The sequence below is a fragment of the Maylandia zebra genome, linkage group LG23 (genome assembly GCF_041146795.1).
Source record: "Maylandia zebra isolate NMK-2024a linkage group LG23, Mzebra_GT3a, whole genome shotgun sequence".
Classification (NCBI taxonomy): Eukaryota; Metazoa; Chordata; class Actinopteri; order Cichliformes; family Cichlidae; genus Maylandia; species Maylandia zebra.
This window is the reverse complement of record NC_135188.1, coordinates 10,158,352-10,177,702: the sequence shown is the minus strand read 5'-3', so window position 1 is coordinate 10,177,702 and position 19,351 is coordinate 10,158,352. Positions and strand designations below refer to the sequence as shown.

General features: G+C 42.3%; 1 protein-coding gene across 6 annotated transcripts in view; it reads right to left on the bottom strand.

Annotated features, from left to right (window-relative positions):
• Positions 1-7: 7 nt before the first annotated feature.
• shroom2a (shroom family member 2a) overlaps positions 8-19,351 on the bottom strand; it is a 44,671-nt gene continuing 25,327 nt past the window's right edge. For 4 of the 6 annotated variants that reach the window (XM_076879792.1, XM_004557053.4, XM_004557056.5 and 1 more), the window contains 10 exons: positions 16,970-17,071; positions 16,645-16,662; positions 15,104-15,226; positions 11,273-13,676; positions 10,792-10,877; positions 5,599-6,159; positions 4,508-5,074; positions 3,072-3,243; positions 2,713-2,985; positions 8-1,419 (listed from right to left, as the gene is read on the bottom strand). In XM_076879792.1, coding sequence (XP_076735907.1) covers positions 1,147-1,419; positions 2,713-2,985; positions 3,072-3,243; positions 4,508-5,074; positions 5,599-6,159; positions 10,792-10,877; positions 11,273-13,676; positions 15,104-15,226; positions 16,645-16,662; positions 16,970-17,071 — 4,579 coding nt within the window. In that variant the 3' untranslated portion in view covers positions 8-1,146. The remainder of the gene's footprint in view (positions 1,420-2,712; positions 2,986-3,071; positions 3,244-4,507; positions 5,075-5,598; positions 6,160-10,791; positions 10,878-11,272; positions 13,677-15,103; positions 15,227-16,644; positions 16,663-16,969; positions 17,072-19,351) is intronic. The other 2 variants (XM_004557054.4, XM_004557055.4) reach the window with 2 other exon arrangements.

The following is a 19,351-nucleotide window of genomic DNA, read 5'->3' as shown; positions in this document are numbered from 1 at the left end:
AGAAGACCTCAGTCAGACTCTACAGCAGACTCGTTTATTTGACAGAAAGGAGCACAGCTGATAACGTTTTTAAGACATTTAGGATGTAGAAGTGCACGAAGTGTGTGAAACTGTAACAAACTGAAATGTGCAGGGGAAAAAAAAAAAGTTCTCCAGTATCTGGGAGACAGATTTAATCCATAGAGTCTGAAATTTGAAGGTCAAGGTACAAAAAAAAGAAAGAAAAAAAGAACCTCTTTATCCATATCTGTTTGCATAATCATCAATCTGAACATCTTTTAGTGTTGAGATTCAACTTCTGCACCATGAAGAACAAAACCGCGGTGACGTGAGAAGACGAAACAGAAACACCTGGTCAACATGTACATGGTGACATCATCCTGTGGATTTTTACACTTTTCTGCCTGTGAATAAATCTAAAAAGCGCTCTGAATAATGCGACCTGCAGAAGTGGACTGAAGAGTGTGTGCAGTGGTTCTCGGCGCACTTCAAATGTGACCAATCAAGCCTGGACGTCAAGTGCTGCTTCTGTTTAGTGATGTTAAACACTCTCCTCTCTCTGCAGGTGCGTGCATCTTCATCTCGAGGAAATGTTTCTTCAGTGAGGAAAGCAGGGGCACGAATATTTTATTTAAAAAAAAAAAAAAAAAAAAAAAAAAAAAAAAAAAAAGGCCACTAGTTTGAGTGTAAAAGGTAAAGAATGATGAATTTACTGACATATTTAGCCAGATTTGACAGATCTCGTGACATTTATACTTGATAAATACTCTTAAATGCTCAGTGTGTAGCACGCATCAGCTAAATCGGTTGAAGATAAAATACTGTCTCCTCCAGATTCAAAAGGCTATAATAAATTACTAAAAAAAAAATAAAAATAAATCATAAGAAACAAAGCAAAAATATCATGAAAGGGCATTAGTGGTTGGTTGCCCCCCCCCCCCCAAAAAAATACCACCATCTTTACAAAAAGAAAGTTTTGTGGAGTTTTTTGTGGTTGTGATGTACACACATGCTCACAAAGTCAGGAAAATGCACCAAATGGCTGTTTATGTGCAGATTTTCTTAACTATGCCGCCATCTGCTGGCCACAGGGCTCATGTGCAGCCGAAACCACGTGACTCTCAGACCCAGCAGTGTCTGTCCTCCTCAGAGGGCCAGCCGCTGCTCTATGGGCAGGCTGTCCATCAGACACTTCAGCTGCTCCTCGCCCAGCTTGATTTTATCCTCGAGCTTGCGCTGCTCGATAATGAGCGCCGACTTCATCTTCACAAAGTGCTCGTAGTCCGCGAGGCTGTCCTCCTGCAGGTAGCTCGCCAGGATCTCGTAAACCACACCCTCTCTGCGGTCCAGGTTCTCCTTCAGCTCCTTTGCGTCCTCGTGCTGTCGGATCAGCAGCTTCCTCTTCTCAATCAGCGTACGCTGATAAAGAAGAAAGAGAGAGTGTGAAAGGATGTATATTAACTATCCCATATCAAATTATTCACTTGGTATCGATACATCTAAATAAATTTCCATCAAAGAAAAGCTTCAACTTGTTAGATCTTCCTTCCAGTAGCTCCACAGATGCCTTAAAGCTCCTGATGTAATGAGAACAAAGGGTTCAGGATAGAGCTACTTTCCTTTGTCCTCTGTCCTCACGTGAGCCCAGCACACGCTGCATCCTGTGTGAGCCTCTGAAGTACTGCCTATTTATTTATACATATAGTATTAGTCAAATCTGACTTACTCAATACAATAACTGAAACATTTTATGAAGCCATGCAAAACTTTCCATTCATATAATGATTAAAAAAATAGTTTTAATAGATTTACAAGCCCTCAAAGTACATAAAAAAATATTTAAAAAAGGACAGCTTTAAAAAAATTCTACCTTTTCTAGCTTTCATAAATTAATATGAATAAAATGGAGTCAGACACAAAATTTTCAGGGCTGAAAAACAATATTAAACACCAAAACCAAATCAATTACACCCACTCCAAGTAACAACAATGCAAAGCCAAAATCGTGCTTTTGTTCAGCGTTTTATCTTCAACTCTGATGTAAGCAGGTGCCAAACATAAGGCGCTGGGGCCAGAATCAGCCCAGCAAAGACTTCCGTCCCGCCCACTGGATGGCTTTGGGAAATGTGACAGAGAACAGAGATTTTGGATTTTAACTCCATTTTCAGAAGTTTTGTACTTTTTCCTGCAGTTACTGATAAAGACCTCCTCCACGGCCATTAATACTACACCAAAGTAATTAAGTCATAAACATTTAATTCTTTAAAATGAAGCCCAAAGAGTTATATTGACAGATTTCTGTTAAAATTGCACTTCTTTTTTTATATATAAGAAAACTCAGGGATTAAATGTGTAGTTTAACTACTGTACACCGGCAGAGAGGACATATCACTGATTAAAGTGGGCTGGATGCAGACCGTGATGTTTGACATCCCTGATGCAGAGGAACGGAAATGAGCACTGGTACCCTGAATGCTTTATTACTGGAGGAAATCTGAAAAAGTGCATATGGTAAATTCTTTTGTACTTCAATCGCATGTAACTCGCAAAATTTTCTTAGCAAGCAGGTCAAGTTTAGCGTGGCTTCATGAAATAGACTAACTGACCTTTTCCAGCTGAACACTCACACTGAGCTTCTTTTATTCATTTTCCACCACTTGTTTGTGCCCGAAGTGGAACTTTATCTAAAGTAATTCCTGAAGGTTTGCTCACCCTCTCCTCTGGCGTAGCATCCTCCTCCAGACTGTTGAGGGCGTTCTCCACTCTGGCCAGGCGCCCCGACAGGGACAGCAGAAGGCTCACCACTTTATCCAGGTCCCCCACAAACATCTTGAACTTGTCAAGCTCGTTGGGTTTGCAGACCTGCTGGACCTGGGCTTCCACCTCTTCTCCCAGAGCGTTGTTGTCCAGGATGTCCTCCTGAAGACTCTCCCGGGCCTCCCGGAGCACCTGGAGCTTCTTGCTGAGGCTGTCGATCAGCTCTTGCTGCAGAAAAAGATGAAGCTGAGAGATTAGTCCAAAACAGTGCGAAGGGTAAAGCTTTTTAACAAGCAAACACTGGTTTCTCGTACCTTCTTATTGGCCAAATCATTGTCCAGCTCATCTTCAGAGTCCTCCTCCTCCTGCTCCTGGTCCTGCATGCCCTTCATCTTAATAAGGAGCTCAGCTTTGGGAGCAGATGTGCTGTAATATGCAGAGCTGGTCACCATCGAGGTAGCTGCTGCCACGTTGTCCTCCTTTTCCCTGAAATAAATTCAGTAAGAAACTCAGAAATGCAGAAAAGCATGAAAAGAGCATTTTCCAGGAAGTTTCACCTCATGACTAACAAGTATATGCAGACACACTCATCAGTTTGAACAAGGTGTGTTAAACAGGTAACAGGTCACAAGTTTAAATATGCCATAAAAGCAGCTTCACGACTGCAAAGATGATGGGAGTCAGCGCTTTTTCATGTGGGTGCTTGCTTGTAAGTAAAAGTTAAAATTGATTACAGGAGCAGTTTTGTAGCGAGGGGAATACAAACATTTAAAGGGACAGTTCACCCCTACATCAGATTTGCAGTTAAGTCTGTAAGTATGGGAAAAATGAAACCTTTTTTTGCACACTAACACGGAGCAGAGTGAGGTTATTAAAGCTGTAATCATGAAAGAAAAAAAAAATCATTTCTTTTCCAGACATCTCTACAGCCAATGACTTTAACACTGGGCAACTCGAACCGAAGCCTGAAAAATTTCATTGTGCTGCTCAGAGCTTCAAATCACATTTCCAAGCATCACAAAACTAAAGATGAAGCACTGTGATTTGCTTGGTTATGCAAATTCTACAGTAACACATTCAGTAACAGCCACTGCTCTGTTATAGCTTTAAATTAAAAGACCATCATCTGCCGTCTGAGCTTCTCCTGCTGGTTTTATCACACAAGAGGATTTTTTCCATCCTTCTTCCCTTTTGTAGTTAATACAGCTGCCACTCCTTTTCCTGTTCAAGCCAACTTTTCAACCAATCAGCATTCTGCCTGCACGCAGACTCTATAATCATCAATAATTTACTTTTACAAACACATGAAGCAGTGCAGAGAAGACAAGGAGGACAGGAAGTTGGATACAAGAGGTGTTTTTTCAGTTTAAAAAAAAAAAAATAAATCCAGTACAGGCTTAAAGCTCCTAAAACGCTACCAGTGCGACATGAAGTGACACCAAAAACAAAACTGTGTCAGAGATGCACTGAAAGGCCTGAAAGTTGATTGTTCAAGACAGCTTCTCAGCCAATGAAAGTGAAAGACAAGTTCACCAAATTAAAAATAAAAAAATAAATTAAAAAATTAAAAGTTCACAGACGCTGTTGGTAGTGGTCAGTTCCACTCCATTATGATTGAATCATTTCTGCCGTCTTATCTGCAGTGGAACGAGGCTAAAGAACCAACAGCCCGGTTCTTCCTCATTCTTCTGACACTGCCCCCTGGTGACAGCATACACGAGTAGCACCTATGGATGACCTCGATGCTCACCTTTCCTCAGCGGGCCGGGAGTTTGTCTGCTTCGGCTGCACCTTCCTGCGCTGGTGAGCTTCTTCCACCAGCTGCTCCCCTTGAGGGAAGATGCCCTCCATCAAGTCCATTGTGGTCTTCATCTTGCTCTGATCCAGAATATCTGCTAGTGACTTATCCTTCCCCATGATGTCCCTGGCCAGCTCCTCTCTTTTCTGATCCTCTGCCTTGGACACTCCTGTGTTTGTCGCCAATTTATTGCTGCTGGACACGTCTGTGGGTGGCGGCGGTTGGAGGTGATCTCCTATAGTGGTCATGTATGTGTCTCTTTGGGGCATCTGTTGCTTTTGAGGGTGTGGGACCCCATCGGGCTCCTTCTGCCTGGTGAAGGCGCAGAAGACAGAGTCCTGACCTGCAGCTCCGAGGCTGCCGAGCCGAGTCACGGCGTGCCCCTCGGCTTCAATGGCAGGGGGGCTGCTGTGCTGCAAAAACGGTGTATTTTCCTTCTCTGCATTTCCTCCCGAGTGCACAATCCTGATGGGCACTTTCCTCACTGCAGAGCTTTGGTTTTCTATCACATGCTCCATCCTGCAAAAGAGAGAGAGAAGAAAATTTCCACTTAGACAAGAAGAAAACGTCCTGTTGTGGTTCTCTCAGCCATGAGCTGATTTAAAGTTTCATTGCATGATGGCAGAGGAGATTTTTTCCATGCCCGGTGTGCTCAAATATCCGAGACCTCTGGACTCCTCCCACCACTTTCTGTGGTACTGTACAGTCATACGTTTGCTACAGATGATATCAATTAGGTCCGAATCAAGAAAATGAACAAACAGTTTCATGTTTGGGGCTTAATTAAGAAATGGAGGCGTTTACATTTTGAGCAGAATAATCTCAGAACTGCTTGTGCCCTGAATTGAACTACAGAGAATCCCTCTAATTTACTGTGCCTTGATAGCACTCACATGTTGACTCTACAGAGGCAGCGACTCTCAATGAGCCCCTTTGTACTTGAAGCATAAAGACGCGATGAGCGGAGGAGTTACAGTAGCTGTTCAGAATGTTGTGCAGCTTTGAAATGTGTGGGGAAAAAAAAAAAAAACCCCAAACGTTACCTGTTTGAGAATTCATCCTGAAGAGAGACCGGAGGCCTGTCGCTGAGTCTCTGTGGGGAAAACTGAGGAGATGGTGAGCGGTGCCCCTCCATGCTGGCCAGCCCTGAAGGTCTGTAGGAGGACGCAGAGGGAGAGGCTGAGAGATGATGTCCTGCCCCTTGTCCTTTGCCCTGCTCAGAGTCTCCTTTAACAGCGTGGGTGTGGTTGAAGGCGGAGTTATGATCAGAGAGGTTTAAGCCTTCACTCTGGGAACCGGCAGAGGACTCGTGGGAGTCGACCTCTGGGCATCTGGGTGGAGGCAGAGGGTTCTCTAGTGCAGGGGGCTTTCTCCAGAGTCCAGAGTGCGGGTCTGTGTGACTGTGGTCCTCAGGCTGAGGGGGGGCAGTCTCTGTGAGGTCGAGAGAAATAGATGTGGGTCTGTGGCTGAGGGTGGCAGCAGCAGCTCTGTGTCTGCAGTCGGGGTCTGTTCCCGTCATGGGAGGAGGGGGTGGCGCTGAGTAATGTTCAAACTCTGCAGGCTTGTCTCTCACTTTACAATCACCTGGAGCTCTGTCAGGGAACCTGAGGAACACAAAGGAAAGCTTTTAATTACACAGCCAGGCAGCGTGGGCTATCATCAGCAGCTCAATCAAATAATACGCTGTGGCAGGGGCCTTGTTCTCCAGCAGCCACTATCATTACACCAGCACGACAAGACACACGTCTCTCCCTCTTTCTGCGGGTAACTGTTCAGCTGGCAGCCTGAGGAGGAATATTTCAGTTCCCACAAAGCCTGCAAAGAGGAATAAATAATCCTCTAGAAGCAGAAGAGCACTTTTTTCCCCCCGCCTCATTCATATTTGGAGTTTTAACTCCTTGGAGTGGAAACAGTGGAGGAGGAGAACGTGATGTGTGGAGGTCTTCAGAGAGCTGAAGGTGATTATAAACAGATTTAAACTTGTAGGTGTTTATCATTAAGTATGATTCGACTCTGCAGTGCAGAGAAAACAGGTCATTAACAGAGCCATTATATACTGGGTGCGATTTGCAAGGCTGCATGGAGAGGCATGAAGAGGCGTGGGGATTCCCCCCATCTGCCTCTGCAAAATTATTTTTTATCACAGGAATAATAAAGTATAATGTAGTCACTTAACAGTTGATGTCCGTTGGTCTGTTTTCCTCTGCCAGGTTGCTCAAAAAATAAACTTAATATGTAATTTTACCAGAAGACAGACTGCCTCTTTGGTTTTCCATGGTTATATTTGCACCACAGAACATTTAGCAAGGTTTTCAGCAGCCACTGCACTGACACAAAGTATGGGTGAGTGAACAGAACAGCCAGATCATACACAGCGACAACCCGGCAACCAATTAACTTCAGTCCAACTTCAAGAGCAATGTTGGTTCTCGGTGATCCAGGTCATGGGAGCTTGGAAAGAAAGTGACTGGACTTTCTTAAAGACCGTTCGGTGAGGCTGCTTTAGGTGACGGTTGTTGTGAACTTGTGCTACATAAAACTAAATTGAAGGTTTCGGCTCCATTTAAAAGCTTTTGGTACAGATTACGATTTTTTTATTTTATTTTTTTTACACGTGTGTAGAGAGATGAGAGGGACCAGCCCCAAGCAGAGAACTGAGTGGTTGACGTTTTAGCAGCAGCACACCGAGAGCATCGCCATACATGCTTTCCACTGTCAACCTGATTTAATCATGTCTGAATGCCTTCATCACGCAGACATGATTAAAGCATGCAAACATCTAGCTGTAATAGTGTGGTTTCCTGCACACAGATTACATTTCCATACATGCTCCAATACAACCTTAATGTGGAGCATTCAGACAACACTGATTCATTTACCATGCAGCTTTAATCTGCCATTGTAAGATAAAATGCCACTCCAGGTGGACAGGCAGACGCCGTAACTCAAACATCCCAATATGAACCCATACAAGCTGCAACAAGTTGCATGATGAACAACTGCTTCCACCGGGCAAAGTGTGAGAACGTGGTACGCTGGTAAAAAAATAAAAATAAAAATATGTAAAACTGAGGTATGATTATCAATGTTCATGAAACAGTCGCTTTTGTCTTCCACTTATTTTATATTTTGAATTATTTTTTATTTTTGTTGCTTTGGTGAAATTTTGATCTAATGACCTAAAGGTGCATTTATTTAAATTCTTCACAGTCATTTATTTTAGTTTTTAATGAGTTTTTTTTTTTAGTTGTCATCTTTGACAAACTGTAAATAATCATAATCAAGTGCCACCACCCCACAGCCATTTTAATGTCTCAGGGCAGTTATTTTGAAGCATTTACTTTTTTAAAAAGGTTTTAAAAAGGTAACATTTTAGTGTGAAAGACTGAGTAAAAGTCTATCACATCTCACCATTATTATTATTATTTATTTATGTTTTAAAAATGGGGGTAAAAGAAACATCCAAATATCAGTAGAAATACATAAACTTCTAAATAAAGGTAACACAGAGTCTCTGGCTTGACTTAATTATGTTTACATATAGAGACACCCACCAAAGAGCAGGAAAAACCCTGCTCATGTGTACCATAAGTTTTAAAAGGTATTATTCTTTATAATTTAGAGTATCTGCCATAGATAAAGAAAACATAAACGGACCCATTAAAAATGATATATTCCTTTACAAAGTGTAATAAATGACATCTGCTACTTTAGCTTGGTCACTTTAGGGCTAAAACAGACAAATACGTATTAAATAACTCACCCAATGTGACGCTTTAATCTCGTCATTTCCACTGAACTGAAGAAAAAGTGAGTGTCTGGCGGCTCTCTGTGACAGAAGGCACCTGTTGGTGTCTCTTTACACTTGTATCAGTAACAATAACTGGGTGGAGCACGGATCACTTAAGTCATCTCGCAGACTATCAATGACAATACCACCCTCTGATCCGTGGTTGTTATGGAAACGTGAGAGGTTGCTCAACATCGGATACTCGACACCCCCATGAGAGTTTAGGTAGTGACAAAAGACTCCTGAATAACTGGTTACAAAGCATGAAGTCACCCTCCCCACGTCACCATACATGGCTCAAAACTGAATCATAATAATCAGAGAAACCTTTCAAAACTACTGACTGACCTTTGCTGATAGAGAAGGACAGGTGGAACAGGTGACGCTACATTTGAGCATTTTACACAATATATCAGAGTCATCAAAGGAGAACTCGTCAGCTGTCACCAGCAACACAAACAGTCACCAAGGAGCGAGATTAATCAGTCATTAATCCGTTTTAGCAAACACACAGACAGACATCGACAGACAGCTTCGCAGGATTATGAAGCTTAAATATAAACATACTGTATGACACATAATATTTCCACACTTACTTACAATGGAGAAATTTGTGTCTATATATTTATTAACTATATACATAACTTAAATCAGTCCCCTGGTCCCTGTCACACTCAGAGGTGATTAGTTAGAGAAAAAGGACATAAATATGATTGCTCAAGTTATTTATTTTGTTCATTATGTACTTAAATCGCACAAATTAATTTCATGGTGGAATTCAGTAGCTGTAATAGCGGAGATATCCCAGTCTGGATATTTGTGTTGCACCAAACAGTCCTGCATTCTCAGAATCACACAGCTGGAACTGACAAAAAAACCAGTTATGCAGACTGGCAGATCTTATCGATGATAATGTCATGCCTTCGAGCTGGCCCCCTGCACTCCGGGCCCTCATATATTCCCATGCAGGGCTGAAGAAATGCTTTATTGCCGTCACGGACACTTTCAGATGCCTCGCCTACACCGCTAAGCCTCCACTAAACGAGACAATAGTCAGCCAGAGAGACGGCTTATGTTGTTACAGCTGCGCCCAGACAGCGCCACTGTTAACAGATTATAAAGACTTCAGTGTTCCCCCAAAAGCTCTGTGCCCTCTTTTACTGATAACGCTCATGAGCATAGTAACACGAAGATGGTGCGGCAAGAGCAAAACAAGTATTCAATGTTAAATTGTTCACTGAAGATAATAATTTTACAACATTAGCCTGTGAGATAAGCATTGATGCAAATACATGTAAGAACACCAATTGTTCTGCTGGTGCTGTATAGTGGAGATAACACCAGCCCAATGCCATAGCTGGCATATTTTCATGACATTTTACCAAAATCTTTATAGAAGCATGTTTTGCCATTTGGTAGCCATGTTGAAATGCCCCGAGACCCTTATTTGAGCAGCCTTATTATCTAGAATAATGATTTTAAAGATCACTGATACACAAAATCTGCATAAACAGTCATTATACAGCTTTTTGAAAATTAGTAACGCATTTAAAATAACACCAATTTAGGGTCGCAGAGCCTACCACAGCTACCACTGGGCAAGAGGCAGGTACACCCTGGACAAGTCAGCAACCTGTCGCAGCGCTAACACATTAAAATAACACAAAGTGTAATTTAGTCTTGGTGTGAGTATGGGAATATTCCACAACTCCTGCATGCCTATATCGTCTAAGTGTGGTTATTTCACTACATTAAAAAATGTGTGTTCAGGGAGATGGAAATAGTGACTGAGTATTTCACAAATGATAATCACTGTGTTTTAACTGTATTAACTGTATTAGTTGTGTACCCCAGTATAACCCAAAAAACTAACTTACTAAAAAACTTCTAAAATACCAAAAATATTAAACAATAACTGCTTTAGCTTAAGATATTATGGGTTTGGGCTAATCTGTCAACACAAGACAATCTCAGGAGGCCTTAGAGGAGACCATTCCTGATACTGGGAGGTCTATATGACTGAGAGTCGAGTGTTTGCACTACCTGCTCTCAACTTAAATCAGCCCCAGAAAAATAAACTCCCCAGATTATAATAAAAAAGTAAACCAAAACTAAACATCATTAAAACGATAAAGACCAAACAGAAACTAGCAAACCCACTCTGGAAACCAACAATGAATTGAAAACAATTAAATCATTAAAATCTAAATAAAAACACAAAACATATAATATCAGTGTTGTAGAATCAACAGCCAAATCTGATTAAAAACTATTCATGCATTGCAGCCTTTGACCCAAAACAAGACCTCTAACAAGCCTTTTCACCGACAGGAAGTTGCTACTTTATCACCACTTTTGCTGTTGCCTAATTCTCACACAGCTTTTAATTCAGGATTCATCCAGTGCCATGATATCGCTCTTTCATAACGTCTTTGGATTTACTCACCATGTGTCAGAGCTGAGTGGTTCAGCAGGTTTACTCTCCGGCTCTGAATACTCTGCCTCTGACTTCTTTGCAGGAACTGGAATCTTCTGTAAATAAAGTCGAACAAATGCATTTACGCACAAACATCCACGGCAGACAGGCTCCCAGGTATCCCAGAGGCTTAACTTTTTCTTTCGATAATTATTCAAACCAACTCATGATGCTGCTTCCTGGTTTCTCACCAGTGAAAGGGTTGCCCCTTTCTCTTGCTTAAGTTGAGGGTGTGCCACTAAGAATAAACATGGATTAATATTTGACTTGGCTTCTCTTTTGTCGCTGTACCTTCAGTCAGCACTTTTGCTCTTAATGAGATGTAAAGGCCACCAAGAGGGTTTGACACACCAGGGACTTCAAAATGACGAAAAATTTTTCGTGCATTGATAATTCTATCTTAACAAAAGTTACTCTGAGATCATGGACCTCGTGAGATTTCATGCCTCACCTGTTCGTAGACTTCTGTAGATGGAGACGATCTGAACCTCTCATGGGAACAGGTGGTTCTGGCTCTCTCCTCGGTTCCTGGATCGAGTATGTTATCAGCTGACTTGTACCGTCCAGAGACCCTTTTCTCTGAAGGTTTCTTCTGTGTATTCCAGCTGGCCTCATACTCGGCAAACGTGCCCAGTCTTTGCTGGTCTTGGATGGACTGCTTTTGTGTAGAAACTCTGAAGGCCTCCTCAGCGTAATCTCTACCTTTGATTCCTTTCATTGCATTTTCTGTTGCACCAACAGAGGCGGCTTCTCGACTTTGGCGCTTGATATGGCTCTCAAGTGGCATGTGGTGAGGTAGACCTGGTTTCTTACCGTCTTCAAAGAGTTTCTGCTGGTCTAATGAGGAGCTTGTATTATCACTTGGAGCGACACCCTCTTTCGTCCCCACTTTGTGAATTTTGTCTGGTTCAGAGAAAGACTTAACTTTCTTTTCTGCAGGAAAATGCTTTCGACCACCAGTGCGAGTCACCTGACCTCCTGAATGGCTCGTTGCTGACTGTGTGACAGCTGGCAGAGGCGTGACATCTTTGCGCGCATGTGCCGAGGATGGGTAGTTAGGTAAAGCCTCAGCATTAGAGTGCTCTGGTAAAACTAGCTCCAGGTCTCTCCTCCTGAAAGATGTAGCCTTGAGCACCCTCTCTTGCACTTCCTTCAGGTGGTCCTTGTAGGAGCTGGAGGAGGAGGTTGGAGTTGTACTTTCGGTGGACTTCCGGATGTCCTGATCTTCTTTAGCCTGACCCTCAACCCAGGGGAGGACAGCCGCACTTTTACTTTTCTGCAGCTTTGCTCTTCTCATCTGGATTTCGTTTCTCAGTGTGGTGGCAAAGCGGTCTTCGCGCTTTAACTGCTTAGCTTCAGTGGACTCGTCAGAAACTGCACCGCCTCTTCCTCTATCATCTTGCCCTGCGACATCCAAAGACAGTGAGTGGAGCATGGGGTTGGCCTGGGGGGAGATGTTGTTGCTCTTTTGGCTGTCGTGCTTGACTTCTTGGGGCAGTTCTCTGTGCTGCAGTGGTAGAAGCCGGCGCTGTTCAGACTGACTGCTGTGCCGAGATTCTTCTGTCTGTGTATTGTGCCCTCTCTGGCCTCCCCAATCTTCTGAGCCCGTTTTAAGTGCCGGGTTTTCATGTACACTAGTGACTTGGTGCTTGCTGTACCCATTGGTGTCTTTAGTGTGTGAGTGCTGCTGCTGTTGGGGCAGATGATACTTCACTTTAGCAACCGTCAGCGGACTGTGAGAGGTTCGCTCATTTCCAGTCTGTGGCAGATATGTCGCACAGCCCCTGTCCTCTGGTATTCCTGACAAAGACACAGGGTTCGGCTGTGTGGGCTGGCATGTAGTCACACAGTAGTAACGGCTGTGCCCGCTGCTCTCTGTGTTTTGGTCAGGGCCTGTAGAGGAACTTAAGTTCTTTCTCTGGCTCTGGCCAGTGTGTTGTGTTGAACCGTTAGCAGATACCTCCTGCATGCTGTAATAGTACCCACCTACGTTCTTTGGCTTTGGTGCAGAAGTAGCCCAAGGCTGAGGATGAAAAGTGGTTTTCTCGCTGTGGTGTCTTTGATGGTAAGGTTGGTTAACATGGGTGGGCTGCCGAACGTCACTGGAGTGGGAATACCGTTTGTTTGAAGTGAACTGGTCCTGATGGGATTTTTCAGACTGAAAGTAAAAACTGTCATGGTCGTTCTTCAGGGAAATGTTGTGACAGCGATTTTCACATGAAGCTCTGGATTGCAGGTGGGAATCGATTCCTTCGGGGTGAGCAATCATCAGCCCTCTTTCATGGACTTTAGTAGCAGCAAAACTATCACTGCGTGTGGGTGGTGGTGGAGGCGGAGGAGAAGAAGAAGCAGTTTTCTTTTTCTCGGGGACGTTCCAAACAGGGCCAAAGCTGGTTCTACTTGAAGTTGAATGGTGGGAACCAGCCGGTTCCTCGGTCTGTGGACCATCGCAGCCTGAGCTGACGCCTGGCATCTGAAAATACGTGAGCCTGTCATCCTGTCTGACTCCCTCTGCAGCCAGGCTGTGGCCATTTCTGCCACTGCTGTTGTGCTTTCCTCCCCCCTCCCACTGCCCGACTTTGTAGACCATGTTCTCTGTTGAAGCAGCATTGCTTTTTGAGAGGGTGTAGTCCGGCGTGCTGGAGCTGGTGGAGAAAGAGCTGTAGGCCGAGTCCCTTTTCCCTCCTCCGAGTTGCTCCATGCTGTTGTTTGATTTGGCGTGTGAGAGCTGACCAGCGGCGTATGGGTGTGACACATGCTCTAGGCTGTCCATGCTGCCGTGAGAGCTGAACTGGTCGGACACTCTGCGCAGGTTTGTTTGCTCCCAGCTGGTGGAGAGATTGGCCGATGACGAGCTAGAGGTTAAGAGAAATGACAGATTTTTGAACAACTGGTTTTTCAGCTGTAAAAGTTTGCCGTTAATAATAAAGGGATCTAAATCTGTACCACTATGTAACCTGTTCGTTTTATCACATTTAGATGTAGTTAATTATAAGCTTTTTGGACACCAAACAACACAGACACAACACAAGTAAACACAGATTAAACACTTTATCTTAAAACCTGTTAAACATACATTATTTGAGCCATTTGCTACATTCAGGCCAATTGAATCTCAGGTGGGTCCAGCACAGAGTAGCATGATGAAAGAAAGACACTTTGGCGGCCTGGTTCTGGCTCCTGCACCACATGCTTGACACCCCTGCCTTATTGTGTATTTGGCCTTTCGGTGTAGGGGTATAATGTGAGACTGGTCTACATCATGACTATTGCTTGAAATACAAAAACTAAATACAAAAATAAATTAATCCAATTTTAATTTCTTTTTTATTTCCAATAATAAAAAAAACAACTGAGATAGAAAGTATTTGGTACTTCGTGTGTTCATTTTCACTATGAAGCTCATGTTTTTTTTTCTTATGTTACAAATCAAAAGCAGCCCTTTCTGTTCAGCACGTCTATGAAAGGTCACTCACTGGATGTTTAGTTCGGCTTAAGCCAAACATCACTAAAAAAGAGCCTTCTGTCACCAAGATCTATCTAGAAGACAAACCTTTCAAGGTTTTCAAGGTATGTGGGCCAGTGAAAGGATTGACTATCTGCTACCTGCAGCTGTGTCTCCTATTCTCTCAGTATCTTTGACCATCTTTAGGTGGTAATAGCTTCGGCTCTGTCACTCAAACCTTGACACCATGGAGGGCTCCTGTGGTGAGTGAGTCATCGGGTCTGGTCCTCTCTTCGTCCTTGTCGGCACCTTAAAACATCCTTCAGCAGAGGCAGGCTGGCAGGTACTCATAGCTGCCCTCATGAGACAGACTCTTAGCCTGGTCTTAACTCTTTGTATGTTGGGTTGTACCAGTGTCTTCCACCAAAGCTACTACTTTTAATGTATTTGTTTTGCATTTAAAATATATTTAAAACTAAGCAAAGTCCCAAGTAAAAAAAGAAATATTTTACAGTTTAGGTTTTTTGCCTCATAGCTCCACTCTGTAAATGAGGTTGCACATTTCAGGGGCTTCATCACTTGCTTTATAAAGGATTGTTTGTGAAATTTCTTCGTTGAAGTTTAATTTTTTGGTTTCTTTTAAACACTGAAAGATAAATTTAGTGGGGAAAATTTCTTCTGGAGTGGTTTTGCTGGTCAGGCCCAGTTGAGATCCAATTGGGCCCATGAACAAAAACGGGTTTGACGCCCTTGATTTAGAGCTTGCAGGACACGAAGCACATAATCACATACTGCTGATCAAAAGTGCTTATGTGCAACATTCAGAGTCTGAGGTACCTTGCATCATAGTGAGTGTGCCAGACTGCCGCGGGTGGAGACTGTGTTTTGGCAGTCCCTGGTTGGCTTTCATTGAACTTGGTGGAGTGCCAGGAGTGAGGCCTACTTATAGGTTCATTCCTCCTGCAGAGAGGGCAAAAAACACAGACTAGGATTAGAGACCAAATCCTTATGGAAAACAGTATGTGCTTCCACATAATGAGCCACTACAACTGGAAGATGCTGCTAAAGCCACTAATGTGACCCAATAAGCAAAAACATTGCACATTTTGTGTAAGGTTGGATTTTTTTTTAAATCACACTGGAGTCAGACTTCTGCTGCGATATGTTTTTTTCATTCTGCTGAAACACGAGAGCCAGGCCTGATTGTTCAGAGGTGAAACCACTCATTACACCTTTAATGGTCTTCACCCTGAGTTGAAATTTAAATAATAAAATGGTCGGGAGTGAGCACTATGTAAAACTTTAGTGACTAATCAAAGAGGGACAATCGGTTATGTGAATATGTGAAGCAAAAATCGCAGCTGTTGCAGAAATAAATCACTTTTGGGGAAAGAAAAATCATTCATAGGTGTCTACACTATCGTGAACCAACTAATTTCAGTCATTAAAGCTCTGCAAAAAGGCCTGAAGTACGCCCATCTCTGTCCTTGAAGGTTTGGGTCTGTACAGGCCCCAAACCACCTTCAGTAAAGGAGATATCCACATTTAAAAAAAAACCCAAAAAAAAAAAACCCATGCAAGCTTTTCTTAAAATCAATTTTACACCCACTCCAAGTGTCACAATCTAAAGCTAAAACCTGGTTTTTGAAGTTTTCTTCAACAAATTATTAGGAAAAAAAGGAAACTTAAAAGTATCATTTCAACCTAAGCTATGTACTTTGAGTACCTATAACTCAGGAAATCTTAATTATATGAAGGCAAAGTTTAGTTTAATTAAATATACTAAAGTTAATTTACAAAAAAAAAAAACCCAAACAAACTGTTTCTTTGGGAACTTTCTTTAGATCTGACCGATTTTATATAGAGTGAACACCCTCCCTCCACTATGACTGACAAGGCATGAATGAAAAGCCACTCACTCTCCTCCAAGAGCAGCACCCTGGCTATTTGCTGGTTTTGCCCAAAACAATCAGCTCCCTGCTTGCTTTTTTTAAAAACAACAACAACTATATAGCAGTTATATATCCTATAAAAGCCACTTTGCAGCCTTCGTTCCTCGAGTTGGGCTCAGTTAAATCCAGAGGTGATGGAACTTTGACCATCAGGACCCCTCAGCGTGGAACGACCTGCCTGAAGAGGTGAGGCTCAGAGAATCAGTAACAACCTTTAAGCCTGTTCTTAAAATCACAGCTTTCTCATTTGTTATGCATGTCGTCGTCCTTCTCATTGAGTGTATTCATCATTTTCAGTTTTCTTCCTACACGTATCGGCTCTGTGTGATTTTTCTGTTTGAATCTACACCTTGAGTGAGCTGCTGCTTGTCTGTCAAACTATTACTTCCCTGATTAACCAGACATTTATATTTATAAGGAACCTACCCTTTTAGGTGCTGCTTTCTGAGATCCATGTCACAAATCAAACAAACATGAAAAACAACAAAGTCTCATTAATTGTATTATCAGTTACTAGCAGATAATGAACTGCATGCTGTATGAATGGGATGAACATCATTCATCTAATGAACCACAACACAGAAAGGCATGCCGATGGGTGCAGATAGACTTTCTATGAGAGCAGTAATAAAATCACTACATATATGATTTATGTGATTATGGGCACAGGGCAGACAAAAAGGAATGAAGGACAGGAGAGGAAGAAAAGAAAATGTTCACTACGGATTACAATGAAGTTGCAGGTTCGTACCTCATGGAACTTCGCAAAATCTTCGTAAGAAAGCTTCTCGCCACAAGCACGTCATTCTCTGAGGGCATTTTCTGAGCTACAATATCCACCATTTTCATATTCCTGGGCAGCAAGGGGAGGAACACATACACACATACTAAGAGCTCGACTGGCATACACAGGACAACCTCACACTTAGAGGGCAGTGTCTCACAAACTGAGCAGGACAAGTGATCCTGAACCTTCAAATGACCCCCAGCCCTACTTCACCTACAACTTTTATTTACATGTGTACAAACTGTAATGGACACATTGGTGTGGCATGGATATGGGAAATTTGTGTAGGGTCAAATATATTTATGCTTTTATCATTATAGGCTTTGATTTTTGTGGTAATTTTTCCCCTTCTAGTCACTGCATTTTTATGTTGTGCTGCAAAAGCCTACAGGCAGAAATGAATGCCATTAATGTGGATATATGAAACTTATAAAAAGACGGTTATCTTTTTGATTATATTGTTTTAATCGTCAGTGGAAGCCAAAAATCATAATAATATAAAAATATAATTATAATTAATGGGAGGCATTATTTATCACTGAGTATTCTCATAGGCAGGACAGCCGAGGAACGTGTATTACAGCTCTGGAGACGCCTGCTGATATGTAGTGCTAGAGCGCCCTCTACTTGTCAAAAACTGATGACACTGTCACAGCATGAGCATGCTCAAAGTCTGGGCATGTGCATGAGGTCATACCTGGTCACGATGGACAGAAAAGTACATTACAGAGCAAATGCAGTTTCACTGATCAGTCATTAGGCTCATTATGTGAGCGTAGCTGAGGTGAGCTCAGACTTTGCCATATGGTCTGTGAGGGAACAGCAGCCCAGCATGGGGTGGGGGCGCTTAAGAGGACAGACGATCTCTTACACAGTCAGATCAGCCTCTTCACCCCTCAATCCAAGCTGTCGTCTGCCTCCCAGACCGCCTCTCTGTCCCCACCGAGGTTAAACTGACACAGTTTGACAGGAACGAGGAAATGAGGAGAACCTTGTAGTTACACCTGCGGTCGTTAAAATAACCGAGTGTTTGGTTTTATAATTCAACATTTCTCGCCAATCTGGAAATTTGTGTCAAATGAGCCAAAACACTAAACTCAACCTATAACAAAACAGCTGAAATAGAGGAATCACGATAACTGTGACTTTATATGATATAGACGGTGTTACTAATGCTCAAGATTTTTAAGACCGATGCAGATATTTGGCATCGAAAAATATTACAGGCTGATTATCACTCGTTTATGTTTCATGTGTTCAGACACAAGAAACTTAACAGTCGTTGTTTGTAGTTGTTCGCTGACTTTTATCTAACCTGTACCCTGTTTTGGGAGGCAGGTCTAGCTAACAACTCGTTGACCCTAAGATGAGGGAAACTCAGGTTTTTGTTACAGAAAGATTTACCTTTAATTCTGAGTCAGTTACCGTGGTAACAGAGTCTAAAGTAAAGCTGCAGATTTGGCCCCATTTATAATGGCTTAATTCTTATTTAAAATAGCTCATCCTCCCACAACTACAATGGAATATTTAAAATATATACAAGCTTAGACATTTCTTACAGCATGTCTTCTTTAACTGACAAAACTTTAAATTCATTAAAGACTTGGAAAGCCAATCTGCATTTTTTCAGTTAAATGTGAAACTATTACTGAACTCTTCACTCCTAAAACATCTCTGGTATGGCTGTAAGAGAGCCATCATCAATCAGTGAAGGCTGATGTTGGATCAGATTGGAAATAGTTCTTGTTTCAATCTCATGAAGCTTTTTTTATCCTCACTGGATAATTACTGGAACAACAAAATGGTAATAACCTGTAGCAAAAATAACTTTTACCTAATAAAAAAAAACCTGACGGGAGGGCAAATCCAACCCCGAGCTGCTGTTGCCATCTCAGCAACTAATACCACAGGGCCGTCAGTAAACTGTGTCTGATGAGTTTCTCCAGATTTTATCTTCAGTTTCTGTCACCTACATTTTGTCCCTCTCAGGTTACAGCTGAATAATTAGATTTAGAAATTAAATGTTTCATCTAATGAAATTTCAAGTTGAGCAAAAACCCTCATATTATATTATGGTCAGCACTGATACGGTCTGCTGGAAGGCTCTGTTCTAGCAGGGCTCTATTTATGACAGCTTTCCCTACCTACTCTCACATGTGCTTAACTCATGGTGAAGATACGGCTGACTGTTACTTGAGTTAATTAACTCAGAGTTTGTTAAACATGCTTCCTGGACACAGATCACATCATTTATCAGTCTTTATAATCGCTGATATTGATAGACCTGTAAATACTGACCCAGCAATGAATTGGCTGGGCTCTAATAAAACTAAACAACTGTGCAGC